General features: G+C 38.9%; 1 protein-coding gene across 3 annotated transcripts in view; it reads right to left on the bottom strand.

Annotated features, from left to right (window-relative positions):
• Positions 1-2,197: 2,197 nt before the first annotated feature.
• Positions 2,198-23,091, bottom strand: part of nsun2 (NOP2/Sun RNA methyltransferase 2) — a 35,137-nt gene continuing 14,243 nt past the window's right edge. For all 3 annotated transcript variants that reach the window (XM_063069593.1, XM_063069594.1, XM_063069592.1), the window contains exons 6-19: positions 22,182-22,266; positions 20,791-20,986; positions 19,340-19,414; positions 18,376-18,506; positions 17,861-17,934; positions 17,355-17,485; positions 16,565-16,661; positions 15,589-15,713; positions 13,503-13,595; positions 11,163-11,298; positions 10,309-10,389; positions 6,830-6,968; positions 5,550-5,589; positions 2,198-3,606 (exon numbers count right to left, since the gene is read on the bottom strand). In XM_063069593.1, coding sequence (XP_062925663.1) covers positions 3,165-3,606; positions 5,550-5,589; positions 6,830-6,968; positions 10,309-10,389; positions 11,163-11,298; positions 13,503-13,595; positions 15,589-15,713; positions 16,565-16,661; positions 17,355-17,485; positions 17,861-17,934; positions 18,376-18,506; positions 19,340-19,414; positions 20,791-20,986; positions 22,182-22,266 — 1,845 coding nt within the window. In that variant the 3' untranslated portion in view covers positions 2,198-3,164. The remainder of the gene's footprint in view (positions 3,607-5,549; positions 5,590-6,829; positions 6,969-10,308; positions 10,390-11,162; positions 11,299-13,502; positions 13,596-15,588; positions 15,714-16,564; positions 16,662-17,354; positions 17,486-17,860; positions 17,935-18,375; positions 18,507-19,339; positions 19,415-20,790; positions 20,987-22,181; positions 22,267-23,091) is intronic.

The raw sequence follows: 23,091 nt of genomic DNA, 5'->3' as shown, positions 1-23,091 counted from the left end.
AAGGCCTTATCATGCCCCCTTCCTGCTCTTCTCAGCCCCTTCTTAAGCTCCTTTCTTACTTCCCTATATTCCTCAATAGACCCATCTGATCCTTGCTTCCTAAACCTCATGTATGCTGCCTTCTTCCACCTGACTAGATTTTCCACCTCACTCGTCACCCATGGTTCCTTCACACTACCATTCGTTATCTTCCTCACCGGGACAAATTTATCCCTAACATCCTGCAAGAGATCTCTAAACATCAACCACATGTCCATAGTACATTTCCCTGCAAAAACATCATCCCAATTCACACCCGCAAGTTCTAGCCTTATTTTAGCCTAATTTGCCCTTCCCCAATTAAAAATTTTCTTGTCCTTTCTGATTCTATCTTTTTCCATAATAATGCTAAAGGCCAGGGAGCGGTGGTCACTGTCCCCCAGATGCTCACCCACTGAGAGATCTGTGACCTAACCTGGTTCACTACCTAGTACTAGATATAGTATGGCATTCCCCCTAGTCGGTCTGTCCACATACTGTGACAGGAATCCGTCCTGGACACACTTAACAAACTCTGCCCCATCTAAACCCTTGGAACTAATCAGGTGCCAATCAATATTAGGGAAGTTAAAGTCACCCATGATAACAACCCTGTTAATTTTGCACCTTTCCAAAATCTGCCTCCCAATCTGCTCCTCTGTATCTCTGCTGCTACCAGGGGGCCTATAGAATACCCCCAAAAGAGTAACTGCTCCCTTCCTGTTCCTGACTTCCACCCATACTGACTCAAAAGAGGATCCTGCTACATTACCCACCCTTTCTGTAGCTGTAATAGTATCCCTGACCAGTAATGCCACCCCTCTTCCCCTTTTTCCACCCTCTCTATCCCTTTTAAAGCACTAAAATCCAGGAATATTGAGAATCCATTCCTGCCCTGGTGCCAGCCAAGTCTCTGTAATGGCCACTACATCATAATTCCATGTATGTATCCAAACTCTCAGTTCATCACCTTTGTTCCTGATGCTTCTTGCATTGAGGTACACACATTTCAGCCCTTCTACCTTCCTCAAAGCCTCTCTATATGTTAGATCTGGCTTTACTCCATGCACTTCTTTCACTGCTCTATCGCTCTGGGTCCCAACCCCCTTGCAAATTAGTTTAAACCCTCCCGAACGATGCCAGCGAACCTACCTGCAAGGATATTGCTCCCCCTCGAGTTCAGGTGCAACCCATCCAATTTGTACAGGTCCCACCTTCCCCAGAAGAGATCTCAATGATCCAAAAATCTAAAACCCTGCTTCCTGCACCAACTTCTCAGCCACACATTCAACTGCCATCTCCTCCAATTCTTACCATCACTGTCACGTAGCACTGGCAGCAATCCTGAGAACGCCACCCTTGAGGTCCTGTTCTTCAGCCTTCTGCCTAGTTCCCAAAACTCACACTTCAGGACCTCATCCCTCTTCCTTCCTATGTCGTTGGTCCCAACATGTATCACGACTTCTGGTTGCTTTCCCTCTTGTCGTGCACCCGGTCAGAGACATCCCGGACCCTGGCACCCGGGAGGCAACAAACCATGCGGATGAATGACGATAAACTTGAACTTCAAGAAGTCACAACTAGAAGACCACAAAGTTGTTGAATTTTGAAGAGAGGGACAAGGGGATTTTAAGACAATGATGCGAACTTGTGATTTTGAAATACTCAACCTGTAGCCAATGTAGATTGTTGTAGTATATATAAATGTAACTGATCAGCAAGAGTGGTGGTTGAACAGAATATGATGCAACCAGTCAACTTTTCATGACACAACCATAATTACGGCTTTGATTTTAACCTTACCCACTATTTGCTATGCATGATTCAGCAACTAAAATGTCAAGTGAAACACTTCAGAAGGTTGAGCTTGAAGTCAGAGTACAGGGTTCACAGCAGGATTCTTAGCAGTGTGGTGGAACAGAAGGATTTCGGGTTTCATATTTACAGATCCCTCAAAGTAGCTACACAGGTTGACATGGTGGTTAAGAAGATGTGTGGTGTGTTGGCCTTCATTACTCAAGAGCTTGGGTTCAAGAGCCACAAGGTAATGTTGCAGCTCTATAAAACTCTGGTTAGACCACACTCAGAGTGTTACGCTTGGTTCCAGTCACTTCATTATAGGACACTTCACAGTGATTGCAGAGGAACAAAAAGCTCAACACTCCAAAAATGAAAATTCAGCTCATTTTATTGGGCAAATTATGATATCTTGACTGTCTTCATATTTGTAACCATATTTAAGAAAACTATGGAACTGCTCCCTCAGGTACAAGTAAAGATTTGCTGAATTTAAGGGAGAAATAAACACCTTCAACACCTGAGCAATCAAGAGAGAAAATAACATTTGGGCAGGCAATCCATTTCATCCAAGTTACCATCTAAACAGTCATAGGGTAAATTATCCTAAAACTTATGGGGATTCATTAAAATAAATATAGCAATTCATTTATAAATTCAAACAATAAAGATTTGCAACAAATTTTAAAGATGGGATTCACTTAAGTCTTTAGCAGAAAAAGTAGTAATAAAAGTGGCATTAAACAGATCACAAAACTTAATTTAAAAAGGATAATCTTTTGGCAATGGGATGTCAAACTAACTGGAAAGACTTGAGTGATGCTTAAATTATTTTTACCCCTCATGAAAGCCACCTGGCTTTTCTCTTTCCCCAGGAAAATACTTGCTTCCCCTTTGGCCCCATAAAAGAAATTCATAGCAAATATCCAAGATCTCTCGACAGCAAAGATATTCGTGTCAGGAAATGATTGCTTAATAATGTGTCACTATATTTTCCAAAGCAACACACACAAAATGCTGGAGGAACTCAGCAAGTCATGCAGCATCTACGGAAATGAAAAAGTAATTGGCGTTTTCGGCCAAGTCTCTTCTTCAGAAATGTTGACTTTTTTCATTTCCTGACCTGCTGAGCTCCTCTAGCATTTTGTGTGTGTTGCTTTGGATTTCCAGCATCTGCAGACTTTCTCATGTCCATATTTTTGAAGCCTAGTTATTACTATTCAGGACATTCATGTTGAACACTAAACTGAATACAAGTTATATGTTCTTCTTTTAACAATTTGGCAGGACTAGTATTCCTCTGCAGCAATCTACATCAGTCCACATTTCACATTTGCTTTGATTCAACCTCAAGTCTGCTTTGCATCAGGACATGGGATAGTAGGATCAGTTTTCTCAATTCTTGAACACAAATTAGTAGATTCTGACACTTGCTTTGAATTATTAATTTCTCTCTGTGTATGCTGTACATCTTTTTGAAGTTGTTCAGGTTCTGTAGTACTATCCAGGGTCTCGTCACATTTATCAGGTTCCTGTAGAACTTCAGTGTCCTGTTGTAAGATTTCAGCTTCTCTCGGAACATTCAACGTGCCTTCTTCCATTGGTTCTTCATTTTTCTCAGAATTTACAACTGCTTTATCAGACCCTTCACCTTTACTCTCATCTCTGAAGACCTCCACTCCCAACATGCGCAGGTAATGGAATCGTTCATTCCTGGCGACAAATGCTCGGATCGAATTCTTTCCCCTCCAGCCACACAATACAATAGGGCACTTTGGACCTTCCGTGTTTCTGCAAACAGATTTTTTGAGGGAAAAACAAGGGAAAGTGATAAATCAGACTGAAGGCCAAGTTGTACTTTACATTGTGGTGGTCCGGGGTGGGTGGAAATAAAGGGAATTAGCCTGTATTACTTATTTCAAGGGAGTTTTGCTGTAATGAACACCTAATTGCTTAAGAATGGGTCAGCTATAATTAATACCAGACAGGAGCTCCTAGTTAGTGAAGAAAAAAAAGGGAAAAGGAAAGAAAAAGTCTTCCATGTCCCAAGTGAATCATTAGAGTAACTAGTTTTGCTAATCTAACATTGATTTCTCTAACTTCTAGTAATTTCTCCACACTACCACCCCCCCTCGCTTTTTCCATTCCCCGTTCTGGCTGCCCTTTACCCTTCTCTTCTACCCATCACCTCCCTCTAGTGCCCCTGCTCTCATGACCAACTCTCCTCTTAGATTCCTCCTCTACCTTTTCCACCTATCACCTCCCAGCTTCTTACTTCATTCCCCACCCACCCAGCTACCATTCCCCTCACTTGTCAGCTTGTACTCCCTCCTCTCCCCCACTTCGTATTCTGGTTTCTTCCCTCTTCCCTTCTGGTCCTGATGAAAGGTCTCAGCCCGAAATGTTGACTATTTATTCCTCTCCACAGATGCTGCCTGACCCGATTCCTCCAACATTTCTCTGGATTTCCAGCATCTGCAGAATCTTTTGTGTTTTAAGTTTTGCCAATCAAACACTTTTGCCCTTGTGCTTTGGTTTTCTATGTTGCTCCAAATGACCAAATTGGAGTGAATGAACATTACTTCAGCCTTCCAAATATCATGGAAGGTTTATTTTAGATTTCTACAGTTTCGCCAAAAGATCTGTCCCCACAATAAACAGACAAAAGAAAACTCACCATTTAACAAAAAGGTTAACGAAGAAAGGAGTTATAGAAAATGCAAATGAATTGTCAAAGCAAAAACATGCAGGGGAAATATCTGAAACCTGGTTGGAATAAGGAGCAATTTCCCAAGAGATTTAACACACTTAACAACAGGTATCAGCTGTTCGGAGGTTCTATATACAAGGAGATATATCTGTATTGCACAGTTTTAGATGCGATAACGTCAAGGAAAGATTTATAAACTAGAAATAATTCAGAGCAAGGATAGAATTTGAGATACTGATTCAGGTAAACACACGAACTGTGGCATTTGGATCAAGTATAATCTGTATAATATGAACTGTGGCATTTGGATCAAGTATAATCTGTATAATAGCTAAGATATCAAAAAGTAACCAGCAAAAGTAGAAACCACAAAGGTAAGCCAAATGTTCAGCAGGATAGACAAGAATCTCAATAATTTTTTTTTAAATAGAGGGAATAAGGATGCATACGGGGTATTAGTAAAACCAACCAATATTTCGCAATTCATTCAATATTTATAACAATATGGTTAGCATTCTGAATTAGTAAAACAGATGTTATGACTTCAAATTCTACCATAAGTTTGTGAATTTCCCATTATGAATTAACATGATAAAGAAATGAATTTTGTAAAAAATCGAACTTTTCCATGTGCAACCTGCCATTCTGACCTGAGCCACTGGCAATTTATTCCTACAGAATGCAAACACCATGTAAAGATGAAGATGGTCAAGATTTGACATTTTAAAACCCAGACTCTGCACTGCTGAGTAATTTTCTAGCTAGCTGCACACAGCAGACAAGCACCAATTGGTTTGTGAGCTCTGACAAAAGATGCGCCTGTGCATCAGAATAAGGAGAATGTGGTTCTTCAATTGCACCATCACTGCAAAATAGCCTCGGCTCATTACTTGACTGTGGCTTGGCATGGTACCGTGCATGCTGCAGGTATGCAGAAACTACCCCAGTAAGAGTTTAAAAAGAAAGAAGAATTTGAACTTATTAAAAAGCAAGCAACTTAGCACGAATAGGAAAAGGAACTTACAAAGGATCTGGTTCATATTTCAGCACAATGCTTCCCATGGCTATTTCATAAAACAGAAAAAAAAATTTGATTATTCATATACTTACGACGCTTCAAATTCATTAAGGTTACATTTTCTTTTGGTGATATAATCTTTATAAGCACAGTGCCGCACCATAACACATTGGCTTGCATTATTACAATTTAATAAACACCATCAATTAGCATTTAATAGTGTTATGTATCATTTAAATATGCTGATGAGATCTCAGATGGTTCAGGGAGCAGCATATTGCAAACATACAAATTGCCATCAGCAGGTCTTAGCATGAGTGCTAATTATTCACTAGCATACAGGCTTCCCTTTTCCTTAGTTAAATGCAACTAAGAGTAGCACTATGGGAATTCTGATGGTTACTTAAAGATTTTGATAATATTCTTCAAATTATCACAGCTTACTTGTAGGATACAGTGAGTGAACATAATTAAACACCCAACACTTTTTCCTCATTATATTTGTGAATCTCACTTATTTTGGGCCAGATTTTCCAGAGAAATCTTTAGGTCCATTGTGGGTGCATGACCGATGAGATTGGTAGGGAATTTAATTTGATAATCTTATGCAAGGTATCCTTCTCCATCAAAATCAATGGACAGGAATTGCTGGGGAAATGTAGATAAATCGTGGCATTCCATGATTTTTTTGAAAAACCGATTACTTAAATACTCCACAAAATGCTAGAGGAAATCAGCAAGTCAGGCGTTTATTCCCCTCTATAGATAGATACAGGCTGATTCACTGAGTTCCTTCAGCATTGTGTTCAAGATTTCTAGAATCTGCAGAAACTCCTGTTTAAGTACTCTTGAAGATTGAAAAAACTCATTGAATAGCAGTAGCTTTTGAACATCAGAAACATCGAGCCTTGTCAAGCTCAAGAAAAAAGTATTTTAGAGGCAGAGTTAGTTCCCTTCTCCCAGCTCCCATACTGATGGTGATATTGCCTTGCACAGCCTCGTCGAGGTACAATTCATGCTTCTTTCAGCAGGTTCCTATTGTGGGAACCACATGGAATATGTTTGAAGCTTTTTATTACAGGACAATCATGAACACAAGCAGCTTGCAACTGGCCATAAATACCATAAAATGAGAGAAGTCTACATTTCATGAGAATGATTAAAAATACATGCAAGTAGCATGCCCATTCATTTTTTTCTTTCATATGAAACCAGAACAATTATTCCACAGAATCTTAAAAATATACTATTTCATTTAAAGAGAAGTTATCAACATTATGACATACTCAGCTTCTTGGCCTGCTTTTGGGGATCACTTGTAAGTTTACCAATGAATGGATTTTCTTGTGTCAGCAGTACCATAACATCTTCAATTGAAATCTTAATGATTCTTCCATTAATGTATGGATTTATTGTGTAAATACCCTGTAAAACAAAATTAAAATTTAGCTTTACCTCGCTCCAAAGCGAATCTCTCCTAATTAAATTTGCATTTTTTTAATACATTATAGTGTATCTCACTATAAAACACTGGACAGTGGAAGGCAGATTGCAGATATCAACAGTTGTTTTAATGGATGCATTACAAAGGAGCTATAGCATTACAGAGAGTACTTTTGTAACTTTCATCTACAAAAGATTTAAATAAACCAGATGGAAAATAATACACATTTTCGTAAATTACTGTGGTAAGGTTACAAGTTGATGGGACAAAGCAGTTTAAATTGTTCAGCATTTCAGAATGGCCCATTTCTGTGCTGTAGTTATCTATGACTATGACACGTGCAAATGGAACAGAACAGGCTGCTTCAGCAGATAAAGTCTTGGACTGCAAATTGGACAGTTACAAGGCTTCTCAATGTGCTTCTGGTCAAGTTCAAGTTTATTATCATCTGACAGTACACATATGCAACCAAACTAAACAAAGGTGCTTCCAGATCGCAATGCACCCACACACCATATCACCTACAACACAAAATATTACTACTAGTGAATAAAATATAATTCAGAAAGCATGTAGTGCACAGTAAACTCCTAGTGACAAGATCCCAATGGTGGCAGGGTACTCATAAGTCTCAGTGCCAGGGGGAAGAAGCTGTTACTCAGTCTGGCAGTCCCAGCCCTGATGCTGCTGCACCCCCTTCCAAAAGACAGTGGGTCAAAGAGATTGTCGGATGGTTGGTAGAGATCCCTCAACAATGCGTATGACATCAATGAGATTTTTTTTTAAATCCAGTGATTCTAACACCCATCCAACTGACCAACTAAGCTACTGTTACACCAGATGTACGCCATCTGTCAATTTATCGGTAACTTGCAAAACCATAGACAGGGGCACTCAGCAAGACAACATTCTCTAGGATGCAATTCAAAGTAGTGGCAACATAAATTTAAGGTGATAGGGTCTATGTTTGCATGCATTCAGTCTCGGAGTTCATAGCTTTCCAAAAGATTAATATTGATTGATGACTCTTTAGCATGGTCTCCACAATCCTGAGCATCTTTATTACTTGGGAAGTTTTCTTGCTGGGTATCCAGCAACCTCAGTTCTGGTCCCATTATGTTGATGTCCAGAATACAAATCTATACACAGTTGCAAAACCAGGCAAGAATCCAAATGCTATTACAGGATTAAAAATCACAGATCACAAAAACAGACAAGAGTATTTGCACCCTGGGTATAATTAACTTTCAAAAAGATTAGGTTAATTTGGAAGATTATAGAAGCTTCAATGCATTATCTGAAAATTTACATGAAAATCAATATAGCAAACAGTATATAAAGATCATTTAACTTGAGCAGCATTGTAATTTAGACAAAATATCATGTTCTCTCTTGGAATACACTTTAATGTTGAGCATAAAAACCAAAAGACAATTCAGATGATAAAAGAACCAAGAATTGCTTCCTCAAACCTACTTTGACAAAGTGCTGTGAGAGGCGAGCTTCAACTCTGCCTGAGCAAGGACCTGGACTCACAGCAATTTGCCTACCACCATAACAGGTTTACAGTGGATGAATTCTCACTGGGTCTCCACTGGGCTTTGGACCACCTGGACAACAGCAATAGTTCCATCAGGCAGATGTCTAAGGATTACAGCCCATCATCCACATAGTAGTAATTAACAAGCTTCTAAATCTGGGCCTCTGTACCTCTCTTTGCAACTGGGACCTTGACTTTTTCCATTGGAAGGTCTCTTTGTCACTGACAATCAACACTGGTGCACCTCAAGGATACATGCTTACTCACTGCTCTACTCTCTCTGCACTTGCGACCTTGTGGCTAGGCACAGCTCAAGAGCTATATTCGATGACACTTCTGCAGTTGGAAGAATCTCAGATGGTACTAAGGAGGATTATAGAAGTGAAAAAGACAGGCTGTTCAAGTCGTGTCACAACAATTACTTTGCAGTCAACATCAGCAAGAGCAAGGAATTGATGGTGGACCTCGGGAAGGGAAGTCAGAACACACACCAATCTTCACTGAGGGGCCGGCGGTGGAAAGGGCGAGCAGTTTCAAGTTCCTGGGCATCAATATCGCAGATAACCTATCCTGACAAAGCAATCATGACAAAGGTACGCCAGTGTTATTAGCAGCTGGAGGAGATTCAGTATGTTACTAAAGACTCCGGCAAATCTCTACAGACGTACCGTGGAGAGTATTCTGAGTGGTTCTATCACCATCTGGGAGACGCCAATGCACAGCATCATCACAGGCTGCAAAGCGCTGTGGACTCAACCAGCTCCATCATCAGCACAAGCTTCCCTACAATTAAGGACATCTTCAAAAGGAAATGCCTCAAGAAGGTGGCATCCATCATTAAGGACCAGCACCAACCAGGACCTGGCCTCCTCTCATAGAACCATCAGGGAAGACTCAAAAACACTCAACATTTTAGAAATAGCTTCGTCCCCTCTGCCATCAGATTTCTCAATAATCCTGAAACCATGAACACTCCATTCCTATTGCTCTTTTTCACTAAAGATCTTCAAAGATTAACTTTATTTGTCACACGCACATCGAAACATAGTGAAATGCATCATTTGTGTCAATGACCAACAACTCAAGGATGTGCTGAGTGCAGCCCGCAAGCATTGCCGTGCTCTTGGTGCCAACACAGCGTCGCCACAACTTAGACCACACATGACTTTGGAATGTATGTGGGAGGGAACCAGAGCACCCGTGGTCATGCGGAGAACTGAACCCCCGTCACTACTGCTGTAAGGCGTTACCGTAACCACTACACAAGATGCTACCAGTTAACACTACCTATTTTTAATTGTAACTTGTAGTAATTTGTTATGCCTGCACTGTACTGCTGTCACAAAACAATTAATTTCACAACTAATGTCAGTGACAATAAACTGGATTTCCCCCAGTCCATAAAATGTGTAGAGAATAAGTTTAAGGGAAGGGCTACATGAGAAGACAACAGGATTGCTAATGATGTCTTTAACGCTATGTTAGATGCAAATAAAAGTATAATCAACAGTGCCACTTACAGGCATTGTAAACAAATGCAAAATGATAATGTGCAACCAATTACACAGATCAGGGATGTTGTACATATGCATGTATACTATTTCAATTTACAATAAAGTGCTGCTCATTTATTTCTTTAGAAAGTCTAAAAATAATTAAGTTTAAATACAACCTGTATAAAGCTACAATTATCTCAATATTTTAATTACCCACACATTAAAATCTCTGAGCTAGCAATGTTATCAGCAGGAACCACTCAAAATATGACAAATGAACATTACCTCTTGTGCTAATCTGAAGGCACAGCCGAACTCTTCCCCATCATTATTGCGACTCAAAACTTTAATTCCAGTGTTGATCACCTAACAGAAACACAGCATGCTCAATATATTCAAATAAAAAAAAATGGAGAGGTCAGACAAATAAGCTGTTAAGCAGGTACACAGGGATAGTATCCTTTGTTGGCCAAAACAGGTGATGAGACCTTTACAAAGTATGTTAAAGAGGGAAAAAAATGACAGGCCAGAATTGCATTCTTTAGAATGAAGGATGCCAAGAGGTGACCTGAAATTTGCTCGTTTTCCTTGAGTGAGAGGTCAATGGCCAGAAGCCATTGATTTAAAAACAATTATTAGAAGTATTAGAATAAGTAAGGAAAATTACATTTTAATCTTGGTGGCAGTGTACAATTGGGATCCTGTCAAACAGCAAAGTAGATTTCTTTTTAAAAACATATTTGGACTAAGTTGGAGGCTTGGACTAGAAAAGTGTTTTCATTGATGCAAACTACCATTCTGCACTATATATTTATAAGATGCCATTCAATATTTTTAAGTATGCATCACAATGGGTTTTAAACATCTGAAAATTTTCAAGCATGAAGGGAAAAAAAACAGAAAATCTAGATTAGCAACCGGAACAGAAAAAAAGCTTATTAGGTAACTTGATCTGAAAAGTTAACTTCATTTCTCTTTCCATAGATGCTATCTGATTTGCTGAGTATTTTCAGCACATTTAGTTTCAAGTCTGAAAATCATTCTTGTCAAACATGTCATATCAAACAACTAAATACACAAAAAAAAAACAGGAAGGCCTCATGACAAGCTGAAATTTAAAATAAACACTGCAAACAAACCTTCATTCGTTCACTGTTATGAAGAAGCACATTTCTTAATTCTTTTGAAACCATATACAGGTGCCGTTTCTTTCCCTCGTGTGTCCTGGTAAGGACATTCAACTTCGGAAATGAAGGATCCAATTGATAAAAGTTCCTGTTTAAAAATTACGATATTTTGATAAAGCATACTTTTATGTTTGTCATATGGCAGATGATCTCATGCAGGGGTTCCCAACATTTTTTAATTCCGTGGAGCCTTACCATGAACAAAGGGTTACACAGACCCCAGGTTGGGAACCCCTGATGGGACACCAGTATAAACAAGATACCTGCAAATCAATCTGTGGCACATTCAAGTGACTTGTTGCAAAATTGAAATAGATTTTATGTACTTGGAGCTATTAAACATGTACTTACCACTTTCAATATTTGTATTTGCTTACTAATGATTTGTCACATATGACAAGTTTGCTGATTAAGCTCACTTTAGAAGAACATTAAGGTGGCTGTACAAAAATTCAAAAGCTGTCCAAAAAGATTTGGCTCCCCCGTTTTTGAGCGTGGCCTTAGAGATTGTGCAGCCACAAACTTTATCTCCAGTTGCAGCCACTGACTTCTGCAGCTCACTCAAAGTGACTGTTGGCATCACAGTAGCCTCTCTTACAAGTGCAATTCTTCTCTGGCAACTGAGTTTAGAGGGGCAGCCCGACCAAGGCAGTACAGCTGTGGTTTCATATCTTTTCCCCATTTTTTCCACAATGGACTGCACTGAGCTCAAAGGTATGTTCAGTGCCTTTGAGATGGTCTTGTACCCTTCCTCAGATTTGTGCTTCTGTTATCATTTCCCTGACTTGTCTTGAAAGCTCTTTTGTCTTCATTTTGGTTTGGTCTGCTAGAAATCTACCATACTGTTGCATCTTACAGAGAGAGGAGGTATTTATTGAAAACAAGTGACTCTCCAATTTTCTACATCAACAAATTGCGTTCGTAACATAATACACTATATTGTATTAGAGGAAAGTTATAGTAATTACAAAGGGGATGAATACTTTTTCAGCCTCATAATTTTAGTTTTTAATTTTTAATAAATTGTTGACAGGTTTTGGAATTTTTCTTTAGATTTGACATAACAAACAATGTTTTGTAGATTAGCTGAAAAATCCTACTTACAATATATTTTAGGTATAGAAAATTAAACAAGTTTTGGGGGCTGGGCTGAATACTTTTACAAGGCACTGTATAATACGACATTGCAGACCTTGAATCTGGATTCCATAAATGATGCTATATTTTTTTCTTCCAGAACTGCCCTAACACCAACACCACTTCCATCACTCACTAATTTCTACTGTATACATAACTTTGCTGATGGTCACAGCATTGTCATGTCACCAGCTACTAACCTCCATTTACTAACTTGATCCTCTACCATCAGCTAATATTTAAGTGCCATTAGTTCTTAACATAGTTCAAATGTATCAACCCAAATCAAATATTCTTTGTCCATCTGTGACAACTTTCTCACCACATTTACTTTGTATATGCATGGGGCATTACCAAGATGCCATACGCAAAACTGAGCTAGTAACACTAAACTTGAAATACTGCATAGTGGCACTGCAAGTACATCCCTGTGCACACCTCAGAAGAATGCACAGTATTTGTGGATTAATGTTCTTATGCAACTGACACGATACACTTAAAGCAACGAGCATTCCTTCATGAAACCAAAGAAGTATGACATTTTAGGTATTTCAAATTATTGTTAGTTATCATAATTTCATAAAATAAGGATAAGAAACACTAAAGTCCTTTTTTATTGTTAAACAAAAACTTGTGCAATTTGGATACATACATCAGAAATACTACATCCTTCTTGAAGTTTACCTGAACAAACAAGCCCAAAATCAGAGCTTTAGGTCATTTAACAAGTCAAAAAATTTGAAAGTTTCCCCTTTCTCCATCTTCCCCCCAAAACAAAGTGATGGATGCTAATTTTAAAATGCAAGGATTGATGTTTGTTAGGCAGGATGGTCAGGGGATATGAAGCAAAGGCACAAAATGGGGGTTGAGAGGCAGATCGGAACTGATCTAAGGAACAGTGCAGCAGATTCAAGAAGTATTTCTACAGTAAATCACTGAGAATGATGGAAATATACAACAGAAAATGCTAGTAATAGTCAGTCAAGGTGGCAAATGGGGAGTAACAAAAACCAAATGTTTCAATTTAATGACCTTTTACCAAAACGTCAATTTTAGTATTAACAAGATGAGCACAAAACACGCAATGCAACTCTAAACTGTTGACTATTATCAGTGGCCATGGCTATTCTTTTAAGTAAAATAAATAGCTCTTACTGTATTGGGAGAAATAGAGGATCATCTTCATTCAGGAACACAAATGGATCTTCTTTGAATCCAAACAACTTCATTTTCTTTGACGGCGGTGGACTGAAGTAGAAATTTAAAGAAGGTTTAATGCAAACATTTCATTAATGATTTATAACAAAATTATAGAGGATTAATTCATTCCATTTCAACCTTGAACAAAGGATCACTTTTCACTTTTAAATTAAAACAATTTAAAATGTTTATTACTCAATTAGCATATGAATTTTAAAGTATTTTTAAAAAGTTTTTATACCAAAACCTAAATGAAACCCTGTGTGATACCTAATTGGCAAGGTGGAGATACGTCTCCACAAAAGGAGGTGCAAGGCACTCCTTCCCTCCAGAAGCCTGCAGGAGACCCTTGGAGCACTTGCATAGGCACCCCCCTCACCCCTGCTCAATGTCACGTGAAGCCATGGGAGCAGATGGTGGATGGTCGTTTGAGTAGCTGGTGCATATCACAAGTTCTGATTATGCAACCACTGACGCCAGGCAGATGATCTCTGAAGAGTATTGTTAATGGCTGGGGTCACCCATCTTACAATAGACAATAGACAATAGGTGCAGGAGTAGGCCATTCACTGTGATCATGGTTGATCATCCACAATCAGTATCCAGTTCCTGCCTTATCCCCATAACCTTTGATTCCGCTATCTTTAACAGCTCTATCCATCTCTTTTTTGAAAGCATCCAGAGACTTGGCCTCCACAGCCTTCTGGGGCACAGCATTCCATATATCCACCACTCTCTGGGTGAAAAAGTTTTTCCTCAACTCCGTTCTAAATGGCCTACCCCTTATTCTTAAACTGCAGCCTCTGGTTCTGGACTCACCCATCAGCAGGAACATGCTTCCTGCCTCCAGCGTGTCCAATCCCTTAATAATCTTATGTGCTTCAATAAGATCCCCTCTCAGCCTTCTAAATTCCAGAGTATACAAGCCCAGTCGCTCCAATCTTTCGACATATGACAGTCCCGTCATCCCAGGAATTAACCTTGTGAACCTACGCTGCACTCCCTCAATAGCAAGAATGCTCTTCCTCAAATTTGGAGACCAAAACTGCACACAGTACTCCAGGTGTGGTCTCACCAGGGCCCTGTATAGCTGCAGAAGGACCTCTCTGCTCTTATACTCAATTCCCTTTGTTATGGAGGCCAGCATGCCATTAGCTTTCTTCACTGCCTGCTGTACTTGCATGCTTGCTTTCAGTGACTGACGTACAAGAACACCTAGATCTTCTAAAGACACTGCCCAAAAGAAGGCAATGGCAAACCACTTCTGTAGAACAATTTGCCAATAATCATGGTCGTGGAAAGACATCACATGACATGGCACATAACATGGAACACAGAAATTTACAGCACGCTACAGGCTCTTCAGCCCACAATGTTGTGCCGACCATGTAACCCACTCTATAGACTGCCTAGAATTTCCCTAGCGCATAGAACTTAGAAAAATAGAGGGCTATGTACCCATCTAAGGGGCTCTTAAAAGACCCTACTGTATCTGCCTCCACCACCACCACTGGCAGTGCATCCAACGCACTCACCACTCTCTGTGAGATAAACTTACCCCTGACATCCCCTTGGTACCTATTTCCAAGCACCTTAAAACTATGCCCTCTCGTGTTAGCTACTTCAACCCTGGGAAAAAGCCTCTGGCTATCAACACGATCAATGCCCCTCATCATCTTATACACCTCTATCAGGTCACCTCTCGTCCTCCGTCGCTCCAAGGAGAAAAGGCCAAGTACACACAATCTATTCTCACTAGGTATGCCCTCCAATCCAGGCAACATCCTTGTAAATTGCCTCTGCAACTTTAAATTTAAACATTTCTCTCTGCAAGAGCATCTGCTATTTGCTTCCCCACCACATACAAACAAATATTCAAGAACACAAGTTCACATTGTACTACATCAGTACACATATTGTCTGGTCCTTAAAAGACTAAGGTACTATGCTAGGTTTGTTCTAATCAACACTGAAACTGAAAGAGTAGCATAACACTGGAAGAAAATGCTTGCTAAGTTTCACACATTAGTGTCCAACTTACCAAAGAATACCATCTTTGTTCGCTATTGATTTCTCTCCATCAGTTAATTTAGTTTCATCCTCTGATGCAGATTTTTCATCAGCACCTTCAACTAAAGGATTAACTGCAGCTGCTTTGTGTCTTAACTGAGTAAGAGCAAAAAACATGATAGAATGATTAATTGTTTTAAATGACACTCATACAAATATACGTATGCCTCAGCAGCTTCTACCCTTTCAATAAACCCAGAGATTCCCTGTGTTCTTCTTTCAACTTCCAAAAAGTACATTCAGAAATTCATCACCAGCCCTATTGAACAGCATCCACTCTTTTTCTAATATATTGCACTCAATTCCTCTTTTCCCTCTTCCAACTCTATTTCCTTCTGAATATGATTTTTGATAAACCCTTTTTCAGACTCAGAACCTCAAATCTACAAACTTTGGCTCTTTGTAAGGTGACAACAACAAAAAGGTGAACCTTAGATGCCTTTCTTCCTACTAAAGGCAATATTTTCTTTCACATTGGCTATTATTCTTTACTTACAAGGCCTTATCCTCACTCCTATTGCTTCAAGGGACGTAGCAGATTTAGTTACCAAATCACATCACACTGGACCACAGTGCATTACTGGTCACTGCCAAGCCCGGCAGCAAGAGGAGGAGGGTTGGGCAAGTAGCTAGCAACCCCACCCTGCAAAAACCCAAAGCTATAGAAACACCTTCAGACGCTCAAAAGACTTCACCCATGGGAGAGGAAGGATAACAAAATGGTCTGCATTTGGGGACAACTTGAAAGAATGGCCCAGGATAGAGGATTCTACCAAGCTGCTGGCAGTGACCTATGCCCTTATAGGGGTGATGGGCTTAAAAAGAATAAACATGGGTCTTCTCCATACTTCCTCAGTCCACTTTATTAGTGGAGCAGTGAAACATAGATTATGGAGCAAAAACACTAAGAACAGAAAATAGCAAAGGGAGAAAGTTACCCAAATTACCTTAGGTTCCCGCTTGTTCCATGGCATTGGAGCTTTTTTCTCCATAACAGCTACAAAAAATCCTCCAGTATTCTGATGATGAGGCAAGATCCTAATGCTATAAGAAAATTGAATTGATGCATAATATGAAATTTCAATATGGAACCATGTTTTCTTTCTTATCAACCAACAATTATGCAAGACTTCTTAAAGTATTTATTAAGATTTAATCTTATAAAACAGCTTAAGAACTTCATGCGATCAAAATGCCAATAGAGAAGAAAGGAACAAGAGTTTTAAATATGTTGTCAGACACAAAGCATTTCTCCTGTTTGCCCAATGTTTCTTTCAATATAGCAATGAAAGCCAAAATCCAATTCGTGCACAGCATCAAAATATTAAAATTGACATTGTATTTTAGTCAACCTAGAGCCCACTGTAATGCTATTTGTATACATATGGATTTAAGTTAACATAAATTGAACATTATTGAAAATAATTAACAAAGTAATCCCAAATGGTTCTGTATTTCAGAATAGCTTTGTTTTAAATTACTTCACTGTTGTATCACATTAATTTTACAGTAACAACAAGGTTAACACAGGACCTAGTGGAAGAAAACCCCTTAGATATTTTAAAGTGGATTGAGGCTTTTGTTAATCATGGACTTGGCCAAGGTTAGTCCTAAGCTCAATGAAATCGCGGCATGAATTACATTCCTATTTAGGAGGTATCATAATTTCTGTTATATTACTTCCCATTTTAAATATTGCATAAATTGCACTTAGCATAAGAACTGGCCACAACTAACCATCTTTCCAGATTCATTATTTTGAGCTTTTGAGGGTCTTTGATTGGGAACATTGTTGGGCGGATCTGGGTGTGTTTGTTCTCAGGCACATCTGACCACTCAGCATACCAATGACCTTCTCTTGTCATTACCTGACAGCAAATAGATTGTATGATCATACAACTCGAAGGGAGAAAAAAAAATCAACTCACTCATTCAATTGTGTACCAATACAAAATAAAGTAAAAACAAAACTTCCAATCTCCTCATGTTCATATATTGCACAATCAGTTTCCCTCCCCACACCCAACAGCTGGCATGGACAGACAAAGACTGTACACACACCAGCCAGTCAACCGTGGAATTCAAATTCAACCTTTCCCATAAGTGGTAAGCTTAGATGACAATGGCTTCTAACTCAACATTAACAGTGATCATTGAGCTCCTAAGGTTTAGAATGAAAATACTGTATTACTTTAATGCATCTTGGAGAGGAAAATGGAAGATTTTCAGTTCAAAAGAATTACCTTCCATGTTGTTAAACCATGCATCCGCTTCAATCCTGGCAGTTCAGATGAGACATCAACTAACTCAAGAGCTCCTATAACAAATAACCATCCAGTCATCTAGGTTGTTCTTTGGATTAAGCATCTTCAAGCATGTGTATTAAGCCTTTAAAAATTACAAATTTTCAGAGGGCAGAGTTGGATATCCCCCAACAAAATTGATAATACCAAACAAAATAAAGGAACATAAAGCCTTTCATCCCTCATCTCAAACAAAAAATGAAAAATGCAATAATAACAAAATCTAGATGCAAACTAAATAAAGACAGACTTAATTTTAAGTGGAGTTATGAAATCATTTCAACATGCAAGCATTCTTTAAAATATCCCACATTGATTAGAATCATTTTGAAGTTAAGCTCAAATATAAATTTTAGGTTGTTTGCATTTGGATTGAGGTAACAAGACCAATCCAGGGAAAAGTTAAATTTCACTAGTAGTTTAACAAAAATGCATGAAAGACTGGAAAGGCTCACCTTCACTCTTCTCAAGAATAGCTGCTATTACAGCCTCGTTTTCAATAGGATTCAGAGAACAGGTAGAGTAGACCATCCTTCCTCCAACTGTCAGCTGTTCCACACCACGGATTGCAATCCTCTGCTGTAAACTTGGACAATATGCACGTTAACATTTGCTTTATATATTGCCTCAATAAATGAGATTTATTCAAAATCAAATTAAGAACTAACTAATTCCAAATGGGATTATTACAACTGATGTGATGAATATACTGCAGACAAGGGGCTCAAGGAAAAGGAAATGACAAGATCCCCATGGACCAGATAACCAAATTAGTACAAGGCAGTTTTCCCCTCCCACCTTCACATAACAGAAATTCTAAATTAATTTCAAAAATACTGGATGACTTATTCATAGCAACCAAAAAGTTTAATTGCATTACACCCCAAAAGTGTATCTGCACTTTACTATCGCACTTCTGAGTAATAGCCGAGTGCCAAAAGCAAAGGTGACCAAAACTTATTAGAAACAGCTTCTTTCCCCTCTGCCATCAAATTCCTGAACAATGAACCAACCCATGAACACTATTTTCGCTTTACTTATTTAACTTCATTTTCTTAATGTAACTTACAGTGATTGTTCTGTATTCTGTATAAATTTCACAACACATCAAGTGCTTTGAAACCTGATTCTGATTCAAAATTCACCAGAAAACAGCATGCTGCTGATCACTGTCAGAATCACACCCTAGCCAGACATCAGGAAATTCTATCCATCTAGTCAAGGCCAAAGCATGGCAATTTCTGAAGAGTACTAAAGCTTTCCTGGTCCTTAAATTCAATCAAATTTAAATCATAAACAGATTTTACCAGTGACTTCTTAAGTCAAACCTTGTTGCGTACCAACTGACAATTTTGTCTACCTTTAAGAGTAGCTCCTTTAAGAATAAATATAGAAGCAAACTGCTCCTCACATGCTTACCCATGTAACTGTAGACTGTTGCTAGTTGTCCACTTTCTCCACACATCAATATTTTTTCTTAAGGTTGCATCTCCACTATAATCATTAAGAAGAGTGTTTTCAAAGTTCAGAAAGACTAGTGAACAAGCCATTATTTGATTTCCACTCACTGAGCAAGTTATACAAAGATAAGAGAATTTGAGAAATTTGCAAACTCCTGGGAAGTTTCAGAGGACATTTGGCTGATCATATCAATTCCAATTGGGGGAAAAAAGCTAACCAACCTAAACCCAACTTTTAGCATTATGCCTGCAATCTTATAGTCCACAGCTCCACGTCCTTGCACTTTTAAATACTGTGCAGAGGGTTCCCCTCTCTACCAACCTTCCAGGCTGAGTGTTTGAGACCCCCATCATCTGAATGGAAAGTTACTCACCCCATTCTACACATTGCTTTTTATCTATAGCCACTAGCTTGTAATAAGACCATAAGATATAGGAACAGAATTAGGCCATCTGGCCCATTGAGTCTGCTCTGCCATTTCATCATGGCTGATCCATTTTTTCTCTCAGCTCCAATCTCCTGCCTTCTCCTCATATCCCTTCATGCCTTGACAAATCAAGAATCTATCAACCTCTGCCTTAAATACACATAAATTCATTTTATTTAAGAAAAGTCTCGGCCCAAAACATCAACTGTTTATTTATTTCCATAGATGTTGCCTGACCTACTGTTCCCCCAGCATCTTCTGTGAGTTGCAAGAGAAATAGGCACTGCCTATTTGCTTTATCCAGGTTTGTCCATAACTTTATGCATCTCAGTTCTGTATCCCAGTCACGCTTTTCAAAAGAAAAGTCCTCCGTATCCAATTTTTCCTGATTAAAAATTTCCAGTCATCAGAAATCTCTGCATCATCACCAGCGAAATCAGTTCTTTCCCATGTTATGGTGACCAGATCTAAACTAAACTTCGTGTGGCCTACAAGTACAGTATAATCTCCCTGTTCGTGTATTCTATGCCATTGCTAATAATATGTAATTCTTACTTTAATATATAACCACTTTAACTACTTGTGCTGCTTCAATGGAGGTTCAATTTAATTCAATGCCAATGTTTGATGCACAGACAAGCACATTCAGGGAGGTGTTTTTTTTTAAAAAAAAAAATTGCTTCAGATGAATTTATTTTCAAGTAGGCCAACCAAAGAAAGCATGCATTTGTAACGGACTCACATCCAATTTTAACACATCATTAGAACGTAAAATTTACTTGAACTCCATTTCTTCCAAATAATAAACAAGGAAGTAATCAACTTATGCAGAGATAAATCTATATTACTGTGAATCAGTTTACACGAACAGTAAATAACAAGTGATCAGATGAAAATTTTAGCTGCACTGGAAGTATTTTTCTTAGCCACGAAGACAGCAAGAAGGAAATCAATTTATATTATTCATATTATATAAAAGTACCTGCATGGCACATCACACAAAATGCGGTCATAGAAGAGAACGTTCCTTTGGCCATCACCATCTTCCATCTGCAGCCTTGGAATGTTCGATGCATCATGATTAACTACCATAATGCAAGGGCTGTGCAAGCGTTTTGATTGATGAACCAGCAGGTAACAACGCTTGTTGTCCACATCATTCGCAATTACAAAACCCTCTTTTAAAAAAAAAGTATTAGTACAAACTTGCTACACTGAGGAAAATTGGACAAATACAATTTAGTAAAATGTTAAATCAACTGCTTAAGATACAATGAATAAACTCTTTTCGGGCTTCCAGCCAGGTGCAGGCTCGAAGAGCCGAATAGCTTACTCCTGCACCTATTTCTATGTTCAGGTATCGCATATAACTGAAGTTTCAGTGACAAACTCTGTCAGCTTTTTCTTCAGGGATGATGCCTGGGAATGTTTAGTTCAGTGGTATTTATACCTCCGTAATCCATCCTTCCTAGTTGGTTAGTTCCCATCCAATCAGGTTTCTGCTTTCTCATCCTATTTACAACTGAACTCCACTTCTTACTTGGAGCGAGACCTTCATCTTTGTCAACATTCTTTTCCTCTAGTTTTATTTCAATGGCTTCCTTTACTAGGTCGTTCCAAAAGCCATTGAATCAGCACAGTAGTTTCGTGCCGTTGAAGTTAGCCCTATGGCCATTGCAAATGCAGTGCTCTGCTATGGTAGCAGAATACAAATGACTTTCACCAGGACATTGCCCAGACTGGAAAGTAATAGCTATAAGGAGGTTAGAGACACTTGACTGATGGATCCAACCTCCTCATGGCTAATACTCTCCAGTACAGGCAAAACCCTGGCGAATCTATGATGTGTTAGAGCTGAGGGGCAACCTGATAGAGGTATATAAAAATTTGAGGCGTAGATAGTGTAGGTTAGTCTTTCCCCAGGATGAAAACGTCAAATATCAGAGCACATAGATTTAGGGTGATAAATCATCATTATGTGCCATGTTGTATGACATGGGTGATCATGGTCTTGACTATGACTGTTCTTGGTATACTTTTCTTGACTTCCTAATCCTGCCACCCACAGCGTGATAGAGGGGAAGTTTAAAGAGACTTGCATGGCAAGGTTTTCCTCGATTAACTAACACAGAGTTCCAAGTGCTACCAGACGACGTTGTGGAAACACATAAAATTGCAACATATTAGAGGCCTTTAGAAAATGGCACATGAACAGGTAGGGGACAGAGCAACATAGTCCATGCGCAGGCAGATAAGATTAGTTGAAGTTACCACCATTGTCAGCACAGCTAAAAGGCCTCTTCCTGTGCTGTTCTATTTTTTCTTCAGTTAGGAGAGTGAATTAAAGCATTAACTCTGGAAAAAAATAATTACCTGGGAAAGCAACATTCATGTCAGAGTGTAACATCTCAATCAGCTGAGCAGTCTTTGATCCAGGTGCAGCACACATGTCAAGAATCTAACAATGAAAAAGAAATATTTCAGAACAAAGTTCAGGATGAATTTACCAAACCACGCAAATCCGGAAAAAATATGCACACACAAAGCACTCAGTGGCACACCTGTACATTTGCTCCTTAGTGTAAATATCTAATCAACCAATCATGTGACTGCAACTCAACATATGAAAGCATGCAAGATGGTCAAGAGGTTCAGTTGTCATTCAGAACAAACATCAGAATGGGGAAAGAAATGTGACCTAAGTGACTTTGACTGTGGAATAATTGTTGGTGCCAGACAGGGCCGTTTCAGTATCCCAGAAACTGCTCATCACCTGGGATTTCACACAGAACAGTCTTTGGAGTTCACTGAGAATGGTGCGAGAAACAAAAAAGATCCAGTGACTGGGAGTTCTGTGGGCAAAAATACCTTATTAATGAGAGAGGCTAGAGGAGAATGGCCAGACTGGTTCAATTTGACAGGAAGGCGACAACAACTCAAATAACCATCTATTACAACACTGGTGTGCAGAAGAGCATCTCCAAATGTACAACGTCAAACCTTGATGTTGATAGGCTACAACAGCAGAAAACCAAACCAGGTTCCACTTATGTACCTAACAAAGTGGCCAGAGTGTGTAATGAATACATAATGCTATCATTTATACTGAAAATATTTAGTACAATGGAGGATTTTATTGTTGACTGTAACCTGAGAAAATATTACAATAATTACAAAAAATTAATCTGTCTTATGAAATCATGTCAATATGATTTCAGAAATGAGTTAGTTCAAATGCTAGGGTTACCAATTTTATCATCATGCAAGGCATATGTTCAGCACT

This window comes from Mobula hypostoma, chromosome 17 (assembly GCF_963921235.1).
Source record: "Mobula hypostoma chromosome 17, sMobHyp1.1, whole genome shotgun sequence".
Lineage (NCBI taxonomy): Eukaryota > Metazoa > Chordata > Chondrichthyes > Myliobatiformes > Myliobatidae > Mobula > Mobula hypostoma.
Note: the sequence above shows the minus strand (reverse complement) of the source record. Positions and strands in the feature narration are given on the sequence as shown.